The following is a 20,135-nucleotide window of genomic DNA, read 5'->3' as shown; positions in this document are numbered from 1 at the left end:
TAATTTTCCGCCGCCAAACAAGTCTGCTAAGGAGGCTACTGTTGTACACAGCTGTGTAAAAGTCACAGTGGTACGGCCCAATCAGTCTGCATCTGTCGGAGCTACGCGGGGAAGACCAGGAATTGTCAACTTTTTGCTAAATTTTCGGCTTCCAGTTCGAAAAATATTCATTCTAACTTGTAGGAGAAATCTTCGGGGATGTTACTACGATGGAGTTGTGCCCTTTTCTGGATTTTGGGCGAAGAAATTGCGGATTTCCTGACGTGGTGGATTTTGGAGAAGACGAGAAAATGGCGCCCGAAGGATGTCGGCGTGGTCCTGGGGAGGGCTGAATTTTCACAAGGTAAGGCAACAAGCCGTGTCGTAGAATTTATTTCCCACAAACTGATAACAACACGTTTTGGTATATTCTTTGTAAATTTGTGTGATTTTGAGAATGCAACACGATGGTTTGTGTAGTTTTTGGTCGTTGTTGTTTCAATATATATCACTGTGATATTCACTCATCACGTCTTCTCTCAGAATATGACAGTTAGGTATTGCTACTCTTGAGTTAAATTTTTAAGAGCAAAAAAATGGGCGTTTGTTTCTGTATACCTGGTCTAATAATAAGGATAATAATTTTGCCCGTTGTTTGTGAAACAGAAAGGAAACATATGGGTTGAACATTTGTGGAATTTCCCTCATTGAAAACACTAGAAATTTTGCCTGTCGATATGCATGCAACATTTCATTTGGCTAGGTATTTCAGACTGGGATAAAATGACAAAGAAACACCACTTAAACTTGTTATTTCTTGGATTTGCCAGCCTTTTTTCCTGATTAAAGAAACATGTACTTGTAACATTCAGGTTCTGTGTCAACCCTCAAATTCTCATTTTTTGCCTTAAAGTCTGTTTTTGAAGCTTAAAGAATTTTAGGTATTGGATAGGAATTCTGTAATGTTGTTACATGCATCTGATTTGTTTTTTTTTTGTTTAATCGTAGAACCAAATAATTAGACATCGAACATTCTCAAGTTTATGAAATTTTATGTACATGTGCAAAGTTAATGTAATATTCACATACAAGACATTCTGTTAAATTAAACCAACTGTATGGGCTACCCTTGAGTGTCTAGAAAAGCGCATATCAAGTCTTAAAAGTTATGTAACAAGTCTCCTCCTTGGTACAATTTCTGTCATCAATACTTCAAATTGATTATTCTTTACACAGTTAGGTGATTGAGTGTTAGCTGTATGTTTTAAACATGACTTTTAAGCTCTTCAAGAATGCCATCAAAAGTTTCTGGTCTACTAGTAGTTGTTAAGCTTTTTATTGTCTGTGTATGACAGGGCTGATAACACCTTGTAACTTGACCTTGTTTTCATTTGATTCTGTAGTTAGCTGTGTACTGAGGGGTTGCCAGCTCTGCAAGTGTTCCTGTCCAGATGCGATCAGACTTGTGATGGCAGAGGCACCAGGTGATCGGATACAGGAGTATCAGGCTAGGTGAGGAAAATTGGAACTCTACATTTTGCGTACAATTTTTTTATTATTTGTATTACGTGTGTAACTTGGTATCTCTGCATAGTTAGGTGGCTGCTGACTGGTGCAGTAGTGATGATTCCCGTCTGAACCTGACAAGACTGGATTGAACCAGACCAGACCAGGCGAAGCCAGAAGACCCTAGAAGAATATCAGGTGAGAAAAATCTCAATTCTGCATTTTGAAAATTCCACTTGGTGTATTTGAGGAAAGTATTCTAATATGTCAGAATTAACGTCACTGTAACTTTAAAGAAATAACATACAGTCTGAATTTTTAAATCAATGTTACAGCATTTTTCTACATCAGATTTATTGATAAGCAAAGGGATAGTCAATTGTTCAAGTTTCTTATCTATAATGGCCATTCAGTGTTGAATGGGAGATGTTTTTGCATCCAACTAATTATCCTTTCATTATTACATGTAGGTGTGTCCTGACTTTCCTGTGCTGACTGGGAGAAACCTGTGATGACCGGCGACTCCTGTCCAATGCAGACCAAATGAGAGCTTAGAAAAGTACTTGAAGACACAGAAGATTTGAGACACAGCACAGAAGAAGACCAAGACATTGAACTGGTAAATTTGTATTTCCAAACATACATTTGAAAGGTTGAAATGTTACAAAGATAACCTACATAGTGCCATCAGTGACAGTTTTGTCTGTATTGAATATAAACATGTTTTGGGGTTGGCTACACCAATTTAATGGTCTTTCTTGGTTCTCAGAGTTGCCTGCTTTATTTTTGTATGATTTAAAAAAAAATATGACATTTTGGCACCAGCATTGATGAAGCAAAGTCCTTGACTTTGTTGCTACTGTAATTTTTTCTATTCAACCATGCAGTGATTTGATTGAAAGTTTAAAAAATTCATTGTCTGATATTGTGAACCAGCCCAGTTTCTTGAATTTGTGGCTCGTATGGTATTTGGAGTATCAAGGGATGCCAGGAGGACTAAAATTGTTTTGCCTAGACTGCATTGCTGTATTGACATTCTGCAAAATCTTTGATAACATTGGTGTGACCATAGCACAACATTGTAAAGTTAACGTTTTCGTAGCATCGCCAATCGTTGCTTTCAATACACTGACTTTTGTTCTCTGTCTTCAAGACGACATTTTGGATGATTCGGAGACCAGACTGTAGCAGAATGAAGGACCAGACTTTTATTGGCAGATCTCAACCTGAGTGTGTAAAAGAAGATGGGGAGGTGTGAGTATGTTTCCTTATTAACACAAGACAACACTCCACATGCACACACTTGCACTCGCAGTTCTATTTTTTGCCCAGTTCTCTATACTCTGAGGGTCGGCAAGCCTTCTTTAGGTGAGGAGCCATTTGACGTTAATCATCTTCAATTCTATGACAAAGGACACTGAAAAATTCTTTGTATCGTATATTATTATTAGTTGAATGGCAAATTGCCCCAAAATTGTCGCTTTGGACCTATATACAGTTAAATTCTCCCGCCAAAAAGCTTTGAATTAATTCCACGTTGTTATCCTCTTTGTATTGTATAGTGGACTGCCAAATTGGCCCCAAATTGTTGCTTTCGACCTGTTCACTTCTAAATTCTCGTGCCAAAAAACTTTGTATCTTAGTCGGCCCTTTCAATGCCACGTTGTCCTGAATTCATGTTATCTTTTTTAGTGTCAAGGAAGAATTTTTCATATTGTTTAGCCAAATTGCCCAAAAAGTATCTTAGCCGGCCACATTAAATTTATAGCTATCGTCTTCAAAATTGTTTTGCCGAAGAACTTAGCAGACCACATTGATTCCTTGTTAAGTCCATTTTCCCGCCAAAAAAAAACTAATTGGCACCCTCACCTGGTTAATTAATTGGATTAAGTGTTCCCGCCAAAAAACTTAGTATATACAGCACTCTAACCTTGAACTTGTGCCCCCCTCCCCACTCTTCCTGCCCACCTCCCACACTTCTTCCACAACTCAGAGTATGTCAGTTACACTGTTCTCTGGACTTCTTCGCACATGTAGTCACCACACTCTGCTACACAAACACTTGGTTGATCGAGTGCAGTTTTTCCACCACTTAGACTTTAGAATAATCTCCGGCTCTCCTGGTCAGTCAATTGCACTGGTATACTGATGTGTCGAAGCATCAATGTCTCCGAAAAGACATCCCCCGGGGAGTACACTTAGTGCATTGACCGACCAGGAGAGTAAGAGATAATTCTAAAGTCTAAGTGGTGGAAAAACTGCACTCGATCAACCAAGTGTTTTTGTAGCAGAGTGTGGTGACTACATGTGCGAAGAAGTCCAGAGAACACTTACAGTGTAACTGACATACTCTGAGTTGTGGAAGAAGTGTGGGAGGTGGGCAGGAAGAGTGGGGAGGGGGGCACAAGTTCAAGGTTAGAGTGCTGTATATAAGTTTTTTGGCGGGAAAACTTAATCCAATTAATTAACCAGGTGAGGGTGCCAATTAGTTTTTTTTGGCGGGAAAATGGACTTAACAAGGAATCAATGTGGTCTGCTAAGTTCTTTGGCGAGACAATTTAAGTGCAAACAAAGGTCCAAATCGACAATTTTGAAGAGGGTAGCTTTGAAATTAATGTGGCCGGCTAAGATACTTTTTGGGCAGTTTTTTTGGCACGAGAATTTAGAAGTGTACGGGTCGAAAGCAACAATTTTGGGGCAATTTTGCAGTCCACTATACAAATACAAAGAGGATAACAACGTGGAATTAATTTAAAGCTTTTTGGAGGGGAATTTAACTTTGTAGAGGTCCAAAGAGAGAGGTTTGGGGCAATTTGGCATATTCAACTAAATATGAAACATTTTTTTCAGTGACGCTTAACATGAATTCAGGATAAAAACGTGGAATTAAAGCGCCGACTAAGATACTTTTGTTGTAGAGGTCCAAAGTGACAATATGGGGGCAATTTGGCATTCAACTAATAATAATATACGATACAAAGAATTTTTTAGTGTCCTTTGTTATGGAATTAAAGATGATTAATTAACGTCAAATGGCTCCTCACCTAAAAAAAGGCTTGCCGATCCTCAGAGTAGAGTGAACTGGGCGAAAGGGAGAACTGCGAGTGCAAGTGTGTGCATGTGGAGTGTTGTCTTGTGCTAATAAGGAAACATACTCACACCTCCCCATCTTCTTTTACACACTCAGGTTGAGATCTGCCAACAAAAGTCTGGTCCTTCATTCTGCTACAGTCCGGTCTCCGGACATCATCCACAATGTAGTCTTGAAGACAAAGAAAAAAGTCAGTGTATTGAAAGCAACGATTGGTGTGCTAAGAAAATGTTTACAATGTTGTGCTATGGCCACACCAATTTTATTAAAGATTTTTGCAAGAATTTCAATAAAGCAATGCAGTCTAGGCAAAACAATTTTAGTCGTCAGAAAGATGTGCTATAATCTATTTCTATCTTCGGAGAATTTGACTTCTCTGTCTTTGAATTGAGACAAAGTGGGCAAAACCTCAAGATATGAAACATTTCATCGTCAAGAATAAATACAATGCAGAATACTTTTCTTCATTGATCTATCAGACTGTAGAATCTGACACAAGATAAATCATTCCTGTTATGTTTGGGGAGCGTTAAGTTTATACATATATCAGTGCTAATTTGTACTAAGTATCAATGACATTCAAGCAATGCTGATATGTTAACCATAAGAATATATAGCTGATATATACTTTGTTTGGAAAGTGTCAGGCATGTAAAAGTCTTACTGAAGTGTGGTTTGCATTGTCTGTTGACTGAGCATCAGTCCATCTCAGTTAAAATGCTGTAAAGTTGAAATTAAAAAACATGGAAACATCCAAACTGTCATATTTTGGTAGAAAATTGTTTCTATTTGCAAATAAAACCAACTAAAGCTGTAGCCAACCCCAAAATTTTTTTAGTAATACAGACAAAACTTTCACTGATGGCACTATGTAGGTTATCTTCGTAACATGTCAACCTTTCAAATGTATGTTTGGAAATACAAACTTACCAGTTCAACGTCTTGGTCTTCTTCTGTGCTGTGTCTCAAATGTTCTGTGTCTTCAAGTCAACTGGTCAGCTAATCTCTCATTTGGTCTGCATTGGACAGGAGTCGCCGGTCATCACAGGTTTCTCCCAGTTAGCACAGGAACGTCAGGACACACCTACATGTAATAATGAAAGGATAATTAGTGGGATGCAAACACCTCTCCCATTCAACACTGAATGGCTATTGAATTATAGATAAGAAACTTGAACAATTGAACCCTTTGCTTATCAACAAATCTGATGTAGAAAAATGAAAAATGCTGAAATATTGATAAAAAAATCCAGGCTGTGTGTTATTTCTTTAAAGTTACAGTGACTGTAATTCTGACATATTAGAAACAGAAAAACGTTACCAAGTGCTATATACAGATATAACAAGTTACACACTTTCCTCAAATACACAAAGCAAGTAGAATTTGCAAAATGCAGAATTAAGATTTTTCTCACCTGATATTCTTCTAGGGTCTTCTGGCGTCGCCTGGTCTGGTCTGGTCCAATCCAGTCTTGTCAGGTTCAGACAGGAATCATCACTACTGCATCAGTCAGCAGGCACCTAACTATGTAGAGATACCAAGTTACACACTTGTCTCAAATAATCAAGTAAATGGTACGCAAAATGTAGAGTTCCAATTTTCCTCACCTAGCCTGATACTCCTGTATCCGATCACCTGGTGACTCTGCCATCACAAGTCTGATCTCATCTGGACAGGAACACTTACAGAGCTGGCAAACCCTCAGCACACAGCTAACTACAGAATCACATAAAAACAAGGTCAAGTTGTAAGGTGTTATCAGCCCTGTCATACACAGACAATAAAAAGCTTAACAACTACTAGTAGACCAGAAACTTTTGATGCCATTCTTGAAGAGCTTAAAAGTCATGTTTGAAACATACAGCTAACACTCAATCACCCAACTGTATAAAGAATAATCAATTTAGGGTATTGATGAGAATAATTGTACCCAGGAGACTGTGCATATAACAACGTTTAAGACTTGGTATGCATTTGTAGACACTCAAGGGTACTCTGTACAGTTGGTTTAATTTAACACAATGTCATGTATGTGAATATTACACTAACTTTGCACAATGTACATAAAATTTAGAGCTTTATTTTTTTAATGAACTTGAGAATGTTCTATGTTTAATTAGTTGGTTCTGCGATTAAACAAAAAACAAATCAGATGCATGTAACAACATTACAGAATTTCTATCTAATACCTAAATTTCTTGAAGCTTAAAAAACAGACTTTAGGGTCCAAAATGAGGATTTTGGGATTGACACAGAACCTGAATGTTACAAGTACATCTTTTTAATCAGGAAAAACGCCTGGCAAATCAAAGAAACAACAAGTTAAAGTGGTGTTTCTTGCATGAAATGTTGCATGCATATCGATAGGCATATTTTCTAGTGTTTTCCATCAGGGAAATTTTCACAAATATTCTACCCATTTTTCCTTTCTGTTTCACAGACAACGGGCAAAATTATTAGACCAGGTATACAGATACAAACGTCAATTTTTTGTTGTTATCAGTTTGTGGGAAATAAATTCTACGGCACGGCTTGTTGCCTTACCTTGTGAAAACTCAGCCCTCCCCACGACCACGCCGTCATCCTTCGGGCGCCATTTTCTCGTCTTCTCCAAAATCCACCACGTCAGGAAATCCGCAATTTCTTCGCCCAAAATCCAGATTACGGCACAACTCCGCCATTGAAACATCCCCGGAGATTTCTTCTACAAGTTAGAATGAATATTTTTCGAACTGGAAGCCGAAAATTTACCAAAAAGTTGACAAATAATTCCTGGTCTTCCCCGCGTGGCTCCGACAGATGCAGACATGATTGGGCCGTACCAATGTGACTTTTACACAGCTGTGTACAACAGTAGCCTCCTTAGCAGACTTGTTGGGCGGAGCAAAATTATTTTTTCGGTGAGCGACGCGAGTTATGCCGCGGAGGGACGATTTTGCCGCCGAGGGAATTTTTTTCCATACAAGGGAAACCTTTCCTCCACGGCAAAAACTCCCTCGGCGGCAAAGCCCAACAGGTCTGCGAAGGAGGCTAGCGCAACAGCTGGTCTAATTTACCCTGATAACCACAACTACTTTACCGCCAAAAATCAATCCCCACAGAAAAATAATGGCTCTTTGCTCAAAATTTCGGACTAGTTTGTGTCAAAATAACACACAGGCAGTGTCAGCAGCAATAAGTATTCAATTTGGTCAAAGTATAGTAGCCGGAATCTGCTAATTCAATCAGCCTCGACACCACATGTTTCTATGCAAACGGTACCTGTCCTTGGTGCTGAAAGCCATCCTCATAGTAAAACATATATTATATATGGTGCAAACCACATCGCGCGCGCTCGCTTTTTGAGCAAGAATCTTAAGTTGTAACAGCCAGCTATAAGGCCACACCAAGTAAATTTTATGGATGACGTCCGCGCGCGCATTGATTTTGGCCTCTTCCTAGAAAAAAAAACAAGAAATTTCACTTCCTGTAACTATGTACTTACTATGACCAAAGAGTCACGACGGTGTCGCAAATCGTCAGATTGACGTGAAACCCGCAACGCGTAACGCGAAGAAAGTGTCTATTGACAGGACCATCCTGTCAATAACAGAAAATTTTTCCCTGTCCACTGTTCCTCCTGATTTATTGCTGTTTTGATGATGAAGAAAAGACTTCTTGCTTGTTACACTGTGTCACCTCATTCAATTTGTGTCCTAACATTTGTCGTCTCTTAGTATATTTCTAATCTAGGCATCTTGTTTTTAGGGCCCTTCTTGTTTTTTTTTCGCCCTCTCGCATTAGATTTGGGGTCTCCAAAGGACGTCATCCATAAAATTTACTTGGTGTGGCCTAACTAGTGTGAGCCCACTTTCGACCGTTCAAAAGCGCCGACTAGCAGTTTAACATAAAATTGCAGCAATTATTACAACAGGCTCTTGTGATATATGCATGCCATTTATCGGGTACTATTTTCATTGCCACATGAAAACGGAATACTATCCTGTTAAATTTCAAGAAACAAACGCATGTGGGGAGGTTTTGTTGAAGACATAGAAGATAGATAGTAGCCTGAGTGTCAGCCTTTTTAGCTTTCGTCCGCTCCCCAAAATCCGGTAGCGGATATTGGGGAGCGGACGAAAGCTAAAAATGCTGACACTCAGGCTAGATAGATAGTGTAGAAATCCCCGTAATGCTGTAGACCTTTCCTGCCGTATGCGACTGATACTAAAGTCAGCAGCGACCTTTACAAACAGAAGTACTGACATTTCCAACGCAGTAACATGGATACAACACTTCAACGATTCATACAGTTATAGTAACAATCCTTGCTTTTTTGCGAGGACAATTTCGTTGATTGAAGACTTGTGCATACCTTTACCTTTACCAAGTCCCATCCTCATGTTTGAGGGTCGGAGACTGTGGTGGCAGGCAGTATCAGCCCCCTCCACTCCCTCCTGTTTCTGGCCCTATCTTCATAAGATACATTGATATAACGTTTTGAGTTAGACGTGAAAAGATTGGGTGGGACTGTTCGTTACGTGTAATGTAACCAGAAACAATTTGAAGCTGGCCACCGGTGGGTTATGTACGCAAAAGGGCAGTTATATTGGCTATAGAGATACAGATATAGATGGGGGCAATAGGCACTCAGCGGTTTGAATGCCTTAATCGCGCATATTGTTCACAAAACTCGACGATATTTCAAGCCTCTATGGTTTTATTATTGACTGTACTGTACTGTATGTGCGTGTGTGTGCGTGCGTGAGTGGGTATGTGTGTGTGTGTGTGTGTGTGTGTGTGTGTGTGTGTGTGTGTGTGTGTGTGTGTGTGTGTGTGTACAAGTATGTGTGTTTGTGTATATGTGCCTGCGTGTGTGTGTATGTGTGCGTGTGTGCGTACGTGTTTGTTTGTTTGTTTGTTTGTTTGTCTGTTGGAAAGGAAATTTGGCCGGAAATTTTCCATAAAAAGGTGAAATATAAAATGATGCCTTCGCCTTTAAACAGTCTGTATAAGAGATAAATCACTTAAACCAGAACAAAGAACAATAACCGACCCCTCCCATTATTCACCTGTTACCATTACACCCACAGACATACTTAAAAACCCCATAATTCCAGCGCCCAATAATTCACCAGATCCTTTCTGTACAATAATAGATGGGCAACCGACTTTCTGGCTATTTGGTTTCGGTCTCATACAATAATGACAATCAACCGCAAAAGTAATTGGCTATCTGATATACCGTTCCGCCGAGCCATTTTCAGTCGCGGCTATGCATAGTAATTATACAACATCTCCCTGTGGCTGGGAGCTAGCAGGGACCGCGAGTGTTCGCACCACATGAGGCATAATGACAGTTCTATCACCTAGTTCTATAGACGGTGGAAGCGCTTCGTTAGGCGCACGGGAACTGTTGCCACACTTCTAGTGAGACTGGCTTGCGGTGCGGGTTGTCTGTAGCACCTGTCCTGAATGTCGGTCGTACCGTGATAACAGAAGACGTCTAAATCTTGACCCGAACCCGGGAGCAGAAATGGCTATGAGGAAGCAAAGGTCGAAATGATGTGGAGAAGCTGGTACATAGGAGCAGGGATATCTGTGTACGTAATCCTCCTCCTCTTGTCTACAACGGCGGTGCTTGCATCGGACCGATGGGCAATTTGCGCGGGAGGAAGGCTCAAACAATCCGGTAAGAACTGTTCTACACAACCGCTTATTTTCCCGTGATTGTACGTTATCGATTGACGTGGCGAGCCTGCATATAGAGCTGGTCGTACTACGAGATATTATAAACTGTTGCCTGAGCGGCGAAAGGTTGCAATCAGAATATGCATTGCGAAGAAAACGTGGAAGGAAAACGGTATAAGGTAGTGTACTAATATATAAGTCTATAGCGTATACTATATGTATGGTGTATGTGTATGTCTGCATATAGCTAGCCGTACTACATACGAGATATTATAAATTGTTGCCTTGTCGAAAGCTTACAATCAGAATATGCATTACGAACAAAACGTGGAAGGAAACAGAATCAGGTATCGTATATACATAAGTCTATAGCGTATACATGCATGCTGTATGTGTATGCCAATTTCTGATTTTAAACTGACTTTAATGAATCTGGTCCTAAGAGAGGGAAAAATCAATAAATCGATGTCATTTTGTCGTTTCATTACGTATGTCAAATACACTTCATGAACACATATTAAACCTATCAGAGACCTTACCAGTGTTTTTATTTCAGTTATAATGCCGGTATACAGACAGGATTTTTCTCAAGTCAGTGTCTATCACAGATCGAAAGCCTTGAATTGGGTTTTATATAGCTATTACATTCCCCTTCCCTCGGGTGTTGTTCTGAATCCAAAATGTTGAAAACGATTACCGTACTCGCTCGCAAAGGCATGCACTGAATTTCTGCATCTTGGGATGTTTAATATTTATACCGTTAAACCCTTGTAGAGCCTGAATTGTAGTTCCGTTTGGCCACCACAAGGATAAAAAGTCACAAATTGACCGCCAAATTGTGATTTTGTGGTCTTTTTGAGAATTGAGGAAACACCTAAGACTTAATGGCTTTTGAGTCTCAGCACCTTTCAGGTTTTTATCTACCTCAAAAGAATTTTTTCTTTCTAAACATCATAGTTGATTATTAAGGTCACCTAAGAATGCTCTTTGTCTTATTTACGTATTCCTATTGATTATGAACGTTTTATCTTTATGTTGGTGATAATATTATATTCACGTTTTTCATGATTGGGCCCATTCTTTATTGTTATCCATCCTGTATTTTTAATATCTGCCTTTATGACCCAGACTCTAGCGATCCTGATATACATTGTATTGATGAAAAGAAAAGTAATCACAGCTAATAACTAGAAAGGCCGACATTTGCTTGGGAGCAAATACAGCATATTTCAGTCCATCTCCCTCCCACGCAAAAGTGGACTATTCCAAACTTACCCCAGTGCAAAACTGGCAAAGGTTCTCAAATAACTGAATTAAATAAACAGTAGCTATATCAGAACAAAGATGCAACAACAAGTACTTTGAATCTCGAAAGCTTTACTAATCTTATCACAGGTATGCAAAAACTAACAATGATGAGATTTGATACATTTTGAAGGTCTTAGGCAAATAAAATTGAATGTGTGGGTCATTACGCACCACTTCGGTGCAATGTGACCTCAGGTAACCGCAATGTGACCTCAGGAACACGTGTTCCATGGATGGAACCGGCCATTCTTTAGATAGAACATGGAACGGGTACAGCACTTTTGGCCCTTTTTTTGCTGAAAATAGCCATTAAAGTCCCCCAAATGAGTCATTTGGAAGTGGTGTATGCCAAATACATGACTGCTGAGAGAACACAATATATTTCATCCATACCATGGTATGCACTGAAATATAACTACATGCATTATTAATTTCTGGGGTAAGACCACAGATAAAAGTGTTTTACGCCGGTCTTTAGAATACCTTCAGCAGTTAAAGGTTATGTGTCTATGGGGTGAGTAGGGCCATGTAGATTTGATTATATGGATGACATCCTCTGGAAAACCCCAAAATTGATGCGAGCGTGCGAATAAAAAAAGTTTGGCAAAAAAAATTGCCTTCATTATGAAATTTACGTGATCATGTAGGTTGAACAAACGACTAAACACACAGAGTATGGTACATGTATGGTGAATAATAGACTCCTCATTTTCATTTCTGTACATTTCTTCTTTTCCTTTGGAACAGATTTTGGCATTCGTTTTCCAATATTTTTATTTTGCAATGTACGACATATATTTGCTCATTTTGCACAATTTTGCTTTGTACAATTTACAGTATGGCCAAGAACCTTTTTTTCTGGAAAGGGACGAAAATTTATGCACGCGCGGATGTCATCCATATAATATCGTAATATTCCTCTAAACGCATACTACAGTTTGTCAAATCCTCAATAAATAAATGTGAATAAAATGAAATAGGGAAATAATACTTTCTGTCTAGACATATGACACGTGTGACCCAGATGATATACCCGACGGCACAACAAGCTCATGACCCAGAACGCAAGGGTAGGGAACAGCTAGTCTAGCTTTTAAAATTAGGCCATGTTGATTTGATTATATGGATGTCATCCGCGCGAGCATGAATTTTCGTCCGTTCCCCAAAAAAGACAAGTTTTCGACCATACTGTAAATTGTACAGAACAGCTGCAAAATTTGCCGTAAATTGCTAAACAAAATTATATTTTGGAACCGAAGACGAAGAGGAAGAAACTGAGCAAAACAATATGTTTACTTTAAGAATCTCTATATTGGAAAACGATACTAATGTTGTAGAATGCCAATATCAATTCCAAAGGAAAAGTGAAGAAATGAAAATGAAGAGTCTATTATTCACCATACCATACTCGTGCGTTTAGCCATTTGTTCAACCTTCATGATCACGTAAATTTCATATCGAAGGCAACTATTTTTCTTTGCGAAACGTTTTTTTTTTTTTTCATTCACACGCTGGCGTCAGTTTAGGGGGCTCCCAGGGGATGTCATCCATATAATCAAATCAACATGGCCTAAAAGCTAACTCCGGAGTAAGGAAAATATCAACTTCTACACTGTTGTGGAAAGTAGTAGCCTCCACGACTATTAAGGGTGTTTTAATCATCGATCTTTCGCTGTTTGCTATTCCCAAAGGATGTGGTGGCTACAGAAGTTGTGAGAAGTATCAATTATCCTCTGATTGTAGCTCGGAGGAAGGTTGAAAGTAGCAGACGTACTGCGTCGACAAGCAATTTGTCTTTTGACTGTGTAAGACGAACTCTAATATCCGATTATCTGTTTTCTGGTATACATGATATCCCCCTGTGTTATACATACGGCCATGTTGATTTGATTATATGGATGACGTCCACGCGCACATGATTTTTTCGACCATACTGCAAATCTTACAAAGCAGCTGCAAAATGCGCAAAGATACGCCGTAAATTGCAAAAAGAATACTAGTATTGCAACAGACATATTGGAAAACGATACCAATGTCGTAGAATAAAGCCAAAATCAATTCCAAAGGAAAATGTGAAGAACTGAAAATGAAGAGTCTAGGCCGTTCGTTTACTCATTTGTTCAACCTTATGGAAATGAAAATAACTGACTAGACACTAGAGCCCAAACCCAGAAAGTAAAGAAATCCAAAAGGACAAACAAAATATAGTTTTGTTTTAGACATAATTTTACAATTAACATCATATCAGAAGAACGATTGAAGTCAATACCTCGATATTAAATTTGATATCATAATAGCCTACTACATTGACAATAGCCTAATAGTCAACCTCAGACGAATAAAGAAAACATAAAAACATCATGCAGCCCTTTGTAGACTCAAATGTATTCCAACTCCGCGCTCTGGCCAGTTTCAGGTCGCAGAGAGAGCGCCGTGAAAGCGCCACTAATGCCGAGGTCACATTTCCAAACCGGGGCCCGGCCGGGCTGTCTTATGAAACGAAAAATATGGTATAAAAGACAACGAAGCACAAAGAAGTTGAAAAGAAATAACAGTGGAACTATTTGCTCATATTTTTAATAAAAATTGTTGATTCTTCATTAATCGAAGTAGCCCGGCCGGGCCCCGGTTTGGAAATGTGACCTCAGCATAAGTGGAATGGGGGAAAGAAATGAGGGCTCATATTTATTCCGACTCCGCGCGCCTCAGGTGCAATAGTGATAAAGTATACAATTAAGACAGGCCGTCCAGACTTGGCCCGGCTGTTCGCCACAATCCTGTAATTGCCAGACGCGGTAACAAATCAGTTCTGGACTTCTAGTTTTCAATTACATCTAGCCGCGGGGTAACGACGTTACGTTCAGAATCTTTAAAGGCGAACCAAAAGTGGTGCCAGGGCAGGGATTTTCAAGTCAAGTGTTCTTGTTATTTTTGTAAGGCCAAACCAAGTTCGCCATGTTTGCAATATAAATTACGGCGCTACGTTCAGAATCTTTAGTTAAAGGCCGCACCACAAGCGATGCCAGGGCAGGGATTTTCAAGTCAAGTGTTCTTGTTATTTTTGTAAGGCCAAACCAAGTTCGCCATGTTTGCAATATAAATTACGGCGCTACGTTCAGAATCTTTAGTTAAAGGCCGCACAAAAAGCGATGTCAGGGCAGTGATTTTCTAAGTCAAGTGTTCTTGTCATTTTTGCTATGTAGTATTATGTATAAGCTGAATGGCCAAGTGGGTAGAGTGGTCGCCTTTCATTCGGTAAGTCGTGAGTTCGATCCCCGGCCGTGTCATACATACAAAAGACTTGAGTAAAATGGTACATACTGCTTTCGCTGCTTAGCACTCATTGTTCGAGAAAGAGTAGGGGAGTTAAATACACACTACTACCAGTAGACTAGCCCCCTGGGCTGTAGTGATGGCAGAACTGTGTGGTCCAAGGGCTAGATTAACTGAGATTAAGGTATTAAATAACGTGCTAAGAAATTACAATGAATGTCAATATCAGATATATTTCTCCTTCCAGGATATGTTTTGTTTTGCTATCCTGAAATTGCATTTGATGCCTTTAAACCCAGACGTGTGTATACTACCAGCCTCCCTTCCTACGGGGTACGGATTGTTAGTTGGTGGAGTTTGGTTACATTATGTAGCAAGCTCAGAGGGCTGGTTGCCAAATATATGAAATGTGTTTTAGCAAGGACATGATGCCCTTGGTTTTAGTATAAAAATAAAGCACTTAACAAGCTATTTTTGCACGAACGTCAGTCCGTGGGAGGGATAATTTCTCATTCAGAATTCGAAGGTGAATGAAATCTACGGTGGCTAGATTTAGACTCTATTGCTCACTTTCCATTCCGCAGGTCGCGAGTTCAACTTGGTACTTTAGAAAATGGAACGTAATGCTTTTTCTGCTTAGTGTTATATGATAACTAGACAGGTAACATTTGCAAGCAAATGCATAATGTTTACTTTCGCATATGGTCTGCTCTGTTAATTCTTACTCAAACACATCCATATATATGGTGACAGGAGTCTAAATCCCTCCTGCTATAAAATTGCAACTTGATGTAACCCAGCACTAGTTACCATGGTAACAGACAGTCTGGTTCAGGTCATTGACCTTTTTGGTTTGGAGAAGAAGATGATGAAACGTGGCAAAAACGTAGTTTTTCTTCGGTAACCATAAATAGTCCTGTAAAGTGCCTTTCCCAAGGGCACAAGATCTGTGACATGGGTAAGATTCGAACCCGGGACCTCTTGATTCTGAGCCGAACACGCTACCGTTTACGCCACACAACCCTACGACATTCCCCTGACTGAGTCTGTCATGTTTAGAAGGCTAGAGGCACTGTTCAGTGGCTCATATTTACCCTTATTGGAGATATTGAGCAAAATGTGATATGAACGCTCGTATATCACGAATGACCCCAAGTCTTTTCACATTTTCGTTGTAGAACTAGTTCAATCGATACGTATGTGCTAGTCAGCGAGATATGTAGTACATGAGACCAGCCTGTACATGATGTTAACCGTTTATGAAAGGTGCAGTGTTTCGAAATTGATTTTTTTTTGTTCAGGTACACAAATAAGTTGCCTGTCTAATCATAGATCATAACTCAAAGATGCTTGATTTCTACGTAACAAATTACCACATTGCACTTAGAGTGGCAAAAGGTTGGCATACGTGAAACAGTGTCAAACGTATGTAGATTATGATATCAACAAATAGTATCAGTCAAGATTATGAGGACCCAAAGGTTATATATATATAACTAATATTTTGCATTTTTTCTAACAGATATAGAACAGAGAGCTGGACATGGAGAGGACAGGGCGTACCGGCAGAAGGGAAACACTGTTATCTTTGAGGTCGATATCCAAAGGCATAAGGTAAGCCCGGACTGGCCCTCAGAGACCCTACGTTACTATTCGTTTCCACTGAACAAATCCATAAATTTACACACACCTTAAAGCTTGCGTAAATGTTTCGTTCCTTTTCCTTCGCTTGTATATTTAGGCTTGTTTTAAGGTTTAAAGGTTGTTTAAAGGTAGTTAGTTAAAAGTTAAAAATTTCGCCCATTTTTAATAGGCCACACTGACTTAATTTTATGGATGACATCCTCTGAAGACCCCCAAACTAGTGCGCGCGGGCGCATAAAAAATCCGGCCAGAAAAAAATGCTGCTAAACCACATACAGTACAGGAATAAAAAGCTGGTGTTGTGAAGTTGTGGTAGTTCATAGCGACTTTTACGACAAGCCGGCACATGCTGGCTTTTTGCGGCATTTATGAATCGGTAACGTACTGAGTTCTTAAATTCCGTGGAGCTTTGGTAGCCGGCTAGCCTGGGTGCCATCCAACGTGGTTACCACTGGCTTCCTATTGTTGCTAGCTACCATGAACTACAGAGGATGGCACCCGGGCCAGAGCCTCGTCGGAGTTGATTTTTTTGGGAGGACAGCTGAAAATCAATGCGCGCGCGGATGTCATCCATAAAATCAAATTAGGGTGGGCCATACACGAACGATCTTATCATCTCTGTCGTATCTGTATATCAGGGAGTCTGTTGAATAGTCAAGATGGTAATGTTTTCATTTTGCATATATTTGAGGCACTTAAAGGTACCCAAAGCAGTCTTTAGGTCTTAAAACCACTGTGTTCAAAGAAAATATTCTAGTCACTAATCTACATAATGAGTAACTTGAAGCGACACTATCCCAATGTATGTCGACATACATGGAGCAAAAATGCCTTAGAATTATACTAGAAGGACCCTCGGCTAATTTTTGGGGTACCACCCAGAAAATAAGGGCTCGTCTTAGGGCTTGTTTCTGTGCCGTTTTAAACGCCCAAAGTATGAAATACTGGTACAAATGTCTAATGTGGGGCAGTATGTGTCAATATCATATAGATTGCCTTATTATGTTCACCGAAGGAAAGCATATTGTTTTTGCTCTGCTCCTTCTTCCGTATTGACTTCTGACCTGGTCAATGACCTGAACCAGACTGTCTCTCCCCATGGTAACTGGTTTTGGGTTACATCATGTTGCAATTTTAAAGTAGGAGGGATTTAGTCTCCTGTCACCATATATGTGAATGTGGTTGAGTAAGACAGAGCAGACCATATGCGAAGGTAAACATTATGCATTTGCTTTGCGAATGGTACCTTTCTAGTTCATAATATTTCTAGTTTTGCCGCCCTGAAAATGCATTGGATGCCATTACAATATAAAATCAGGAGTTAAGAGTGAATAAGTCTTTCATTTTCTGTGTGAGGGTGTGAATTTAGAAAACTAAGCAGGCCTGATGCCGCCTGAAGCTCATGTCAAACCTGCTTTATTAGCTTCGTTCGATCGATAAAAGTCAATCCATATGAATCGGCGTGTGAATATGAAACATTATTCTGTAAAAACATCGATATTAGTAGAAGCAAAGGGTATATCTTTTAATTATATCATTAAAATCATACACGTATATTACTAGATGCTATACCTACAAAACGCTAACAAGGTAGACTTTGCTATGTTTGCATTTTCTAAATTACGCATACCTTTGACATTATAAACTGTAGTGTAAAAGGCTTTATAGCAGATATTTTACTACTAAAATTAATGAAAACACCCAGTTTATTGCCTTATGGTGTATTTGTAACAGGCATACTAATCCCTAAACGCAATTAAAGTTGTCTTGATTGTGGGGTATAATTAATTGAAATACCTTTGCAATCATGATATCGTAAATATGCAATAGAAACCATCGCTGGTATACGTAGCTGGAATAGATGGAAAGCCATCCAATGCAATTTCAGAGTGGCGAAACTGGATTTACAACGTCAATTTTATGGTTATCCTTTTAAGGTAGTAAGTTCAATCAATTCTGTCCATAGCGTACTGATATCTTTGAGACAAAAATACAATGTCACTGAAAGAAAACGGTTGCTTGTTTTGTATCATAGGCTGATTGGAACTATTTATGGGTGGTATCCAAAAATAAAGAGATGCCTCACGTACTATTACAAACATTCCAAGTATCAAATGTACTATGAAATGGCGGTAAATGTCAATATCCGACAGATTTCCACATCTAGAATATTCTTTTTATGTTTACCGAAGGAAAACATATTGTTTTTGCCACGTTTCCTCTTCTTCGTCTTCTTCAAACCAAAAAGGTCAATGACCTGAACCAGACTGTCTGTTACCATGGTAACTAGCGATGGGTTACATCATGTTGCAATTTTATAGCAGGAGGGATTTAGACTCCTGTCTGGCCATAGATATGAATGCGTTTGAGTAAGAATTAACAGAGCAGACCATATGCGAAGGTAAACATTATGCATTTGCTTTGCAAATGTTACTTTTCTAAGTTTTTCTTGTTTTGTCACCCTAAAATTGAATTGGTTGAAGTGTTGTATGCATGAACTGTAGCTTGATTTCCAGATGACAAGACAGAAAGACAAGCTTGTTGCTGCCTTGCTCACAGAAGCGACAGCCGCAACTCTACGAGACATCGCAATCACGCAAAACGACCACAGGTACGATATATAACATACCATTAGTGAACATAATAACGACTAAGCAAGTAAAAATCCCCACAGGGACTAGAGTCTGCGAAATCATTCACTGACAATTGAGAATGCAATTTTCAAGGGACGAGTTTTGCCCCCTGCTTGATATAACACATAAATCAAAGCTCCCTGTGGTCTTTGAGGCCGAAACAACCAATATGACATGCATAAGGACATGCTGATTTGATTATATGTATGACATCCTCTGGGAACGCCAAACCTGATGCGAGCGTGCGAATAAGAAAAGTGTTTAGCAAAAAAGTTAACTTCGTTATGAAATCTACGTGGTCACGAAGGTTGAACAAATGACTAAACACATAAAGTATGGTGTGGGGAATAATAGACTCTTCATTTTCATTCCTTTGGAATTGATTTTGGCATTCTACGACATTAGTATCGTTTCCCAATATTTTGTTTCAATTTACGACATATATACTTTCACTTACTTACTGCTTTGTATGATTTGCGTGCAGTATGGTAAGAAACATTTGTTTTGGAAACGAAAGAGAATATTTTATACATGCGTGGATGCCATCCATATAATCAAATCAACATGGCCTTAGCAAAAAAGTTACCTTCGTTATGAAATCTACGCGGTCACAAAGGTTGAACAAATGACTTAACACATAAAGTATGGTGTGGGGAATAATAGACTCTTTATTTTCATATCTTCGTGTTTTCGCCCTTCCTTTGAAATTGATTTTGGCGTTCTACGACATTAGTATCGTTTCCCAATATTTTGTTTTAATTTACGGCATATATACTTGTCCATTTTCCAGCTGGTCGAAAACATTTATAACGGACGAGAATTCATACGTGCGTGGATGCCATCCATATAATCAAATCAACATGGCCTAACACATAAATTAAGACCCCTGGGTTGTCTGAGTCCGCAACAACCAATATGACAAAACGTATTTAAGCCCAGCGGAATTTCGTGACAAAAGCTCCCTGTCTAGACGCCGATTAGGCCATGTTGATTTGATTATATGGATGACATCCGCGCGCGCATGGAATTT

General features: G+C 39.3%; 1 protein-coding gene across 1 annotated transcript in view; it reads left to right on the top strand.

Annotated features, from left to right (window-relative positions):
- Window positions 1-9,859: 9,859 nt before the first annotated feature.
- The window catches only part of LOC109480328, a 14,368-nt gene continuing 4,092 nt past the window's right edge, over window positions 9,860-20,135 (top strand). The window contains exons 1-3 of the mRNA XM_019782520.1: window positions 9,860-10,248; window positions 16,351-16,442; window positions 18,989-19,083. Coding sequence (XP_019638079.1) covers window positions 10,119-10,248; window positions 16,351-16,442; window positions 18,989-19,083 — 317 coding nt within the window. The 5' untranslated portion in view covers window positions 9,860-10,118. The remainder of the gene's footprint in view (window positions 10,249-16,350; window positions 16,443-18,988; window positions 19,084-20,135) is intronic.

Source organism: Branchiostoma belcheri, unplaced genomic scaffold (genome assembly GCF_001625305.1).
Source record: "Branchiostoma belcheri isolate BF01 breed outbred unplaced genomic scaffold, Haploidv18h27 scaffold50, whole genome shotgun sequence".
Lineage (NCBI taxonomy): Eukaryota > Metazoa > Chordata > Leptocardii > Amphioxiformes > Branchiostomatidae > Branchiostoma > Branchiostoma belcheri.
This window is presented reverse-complemented; position numbering and strand designations above follow the sequence as displayed.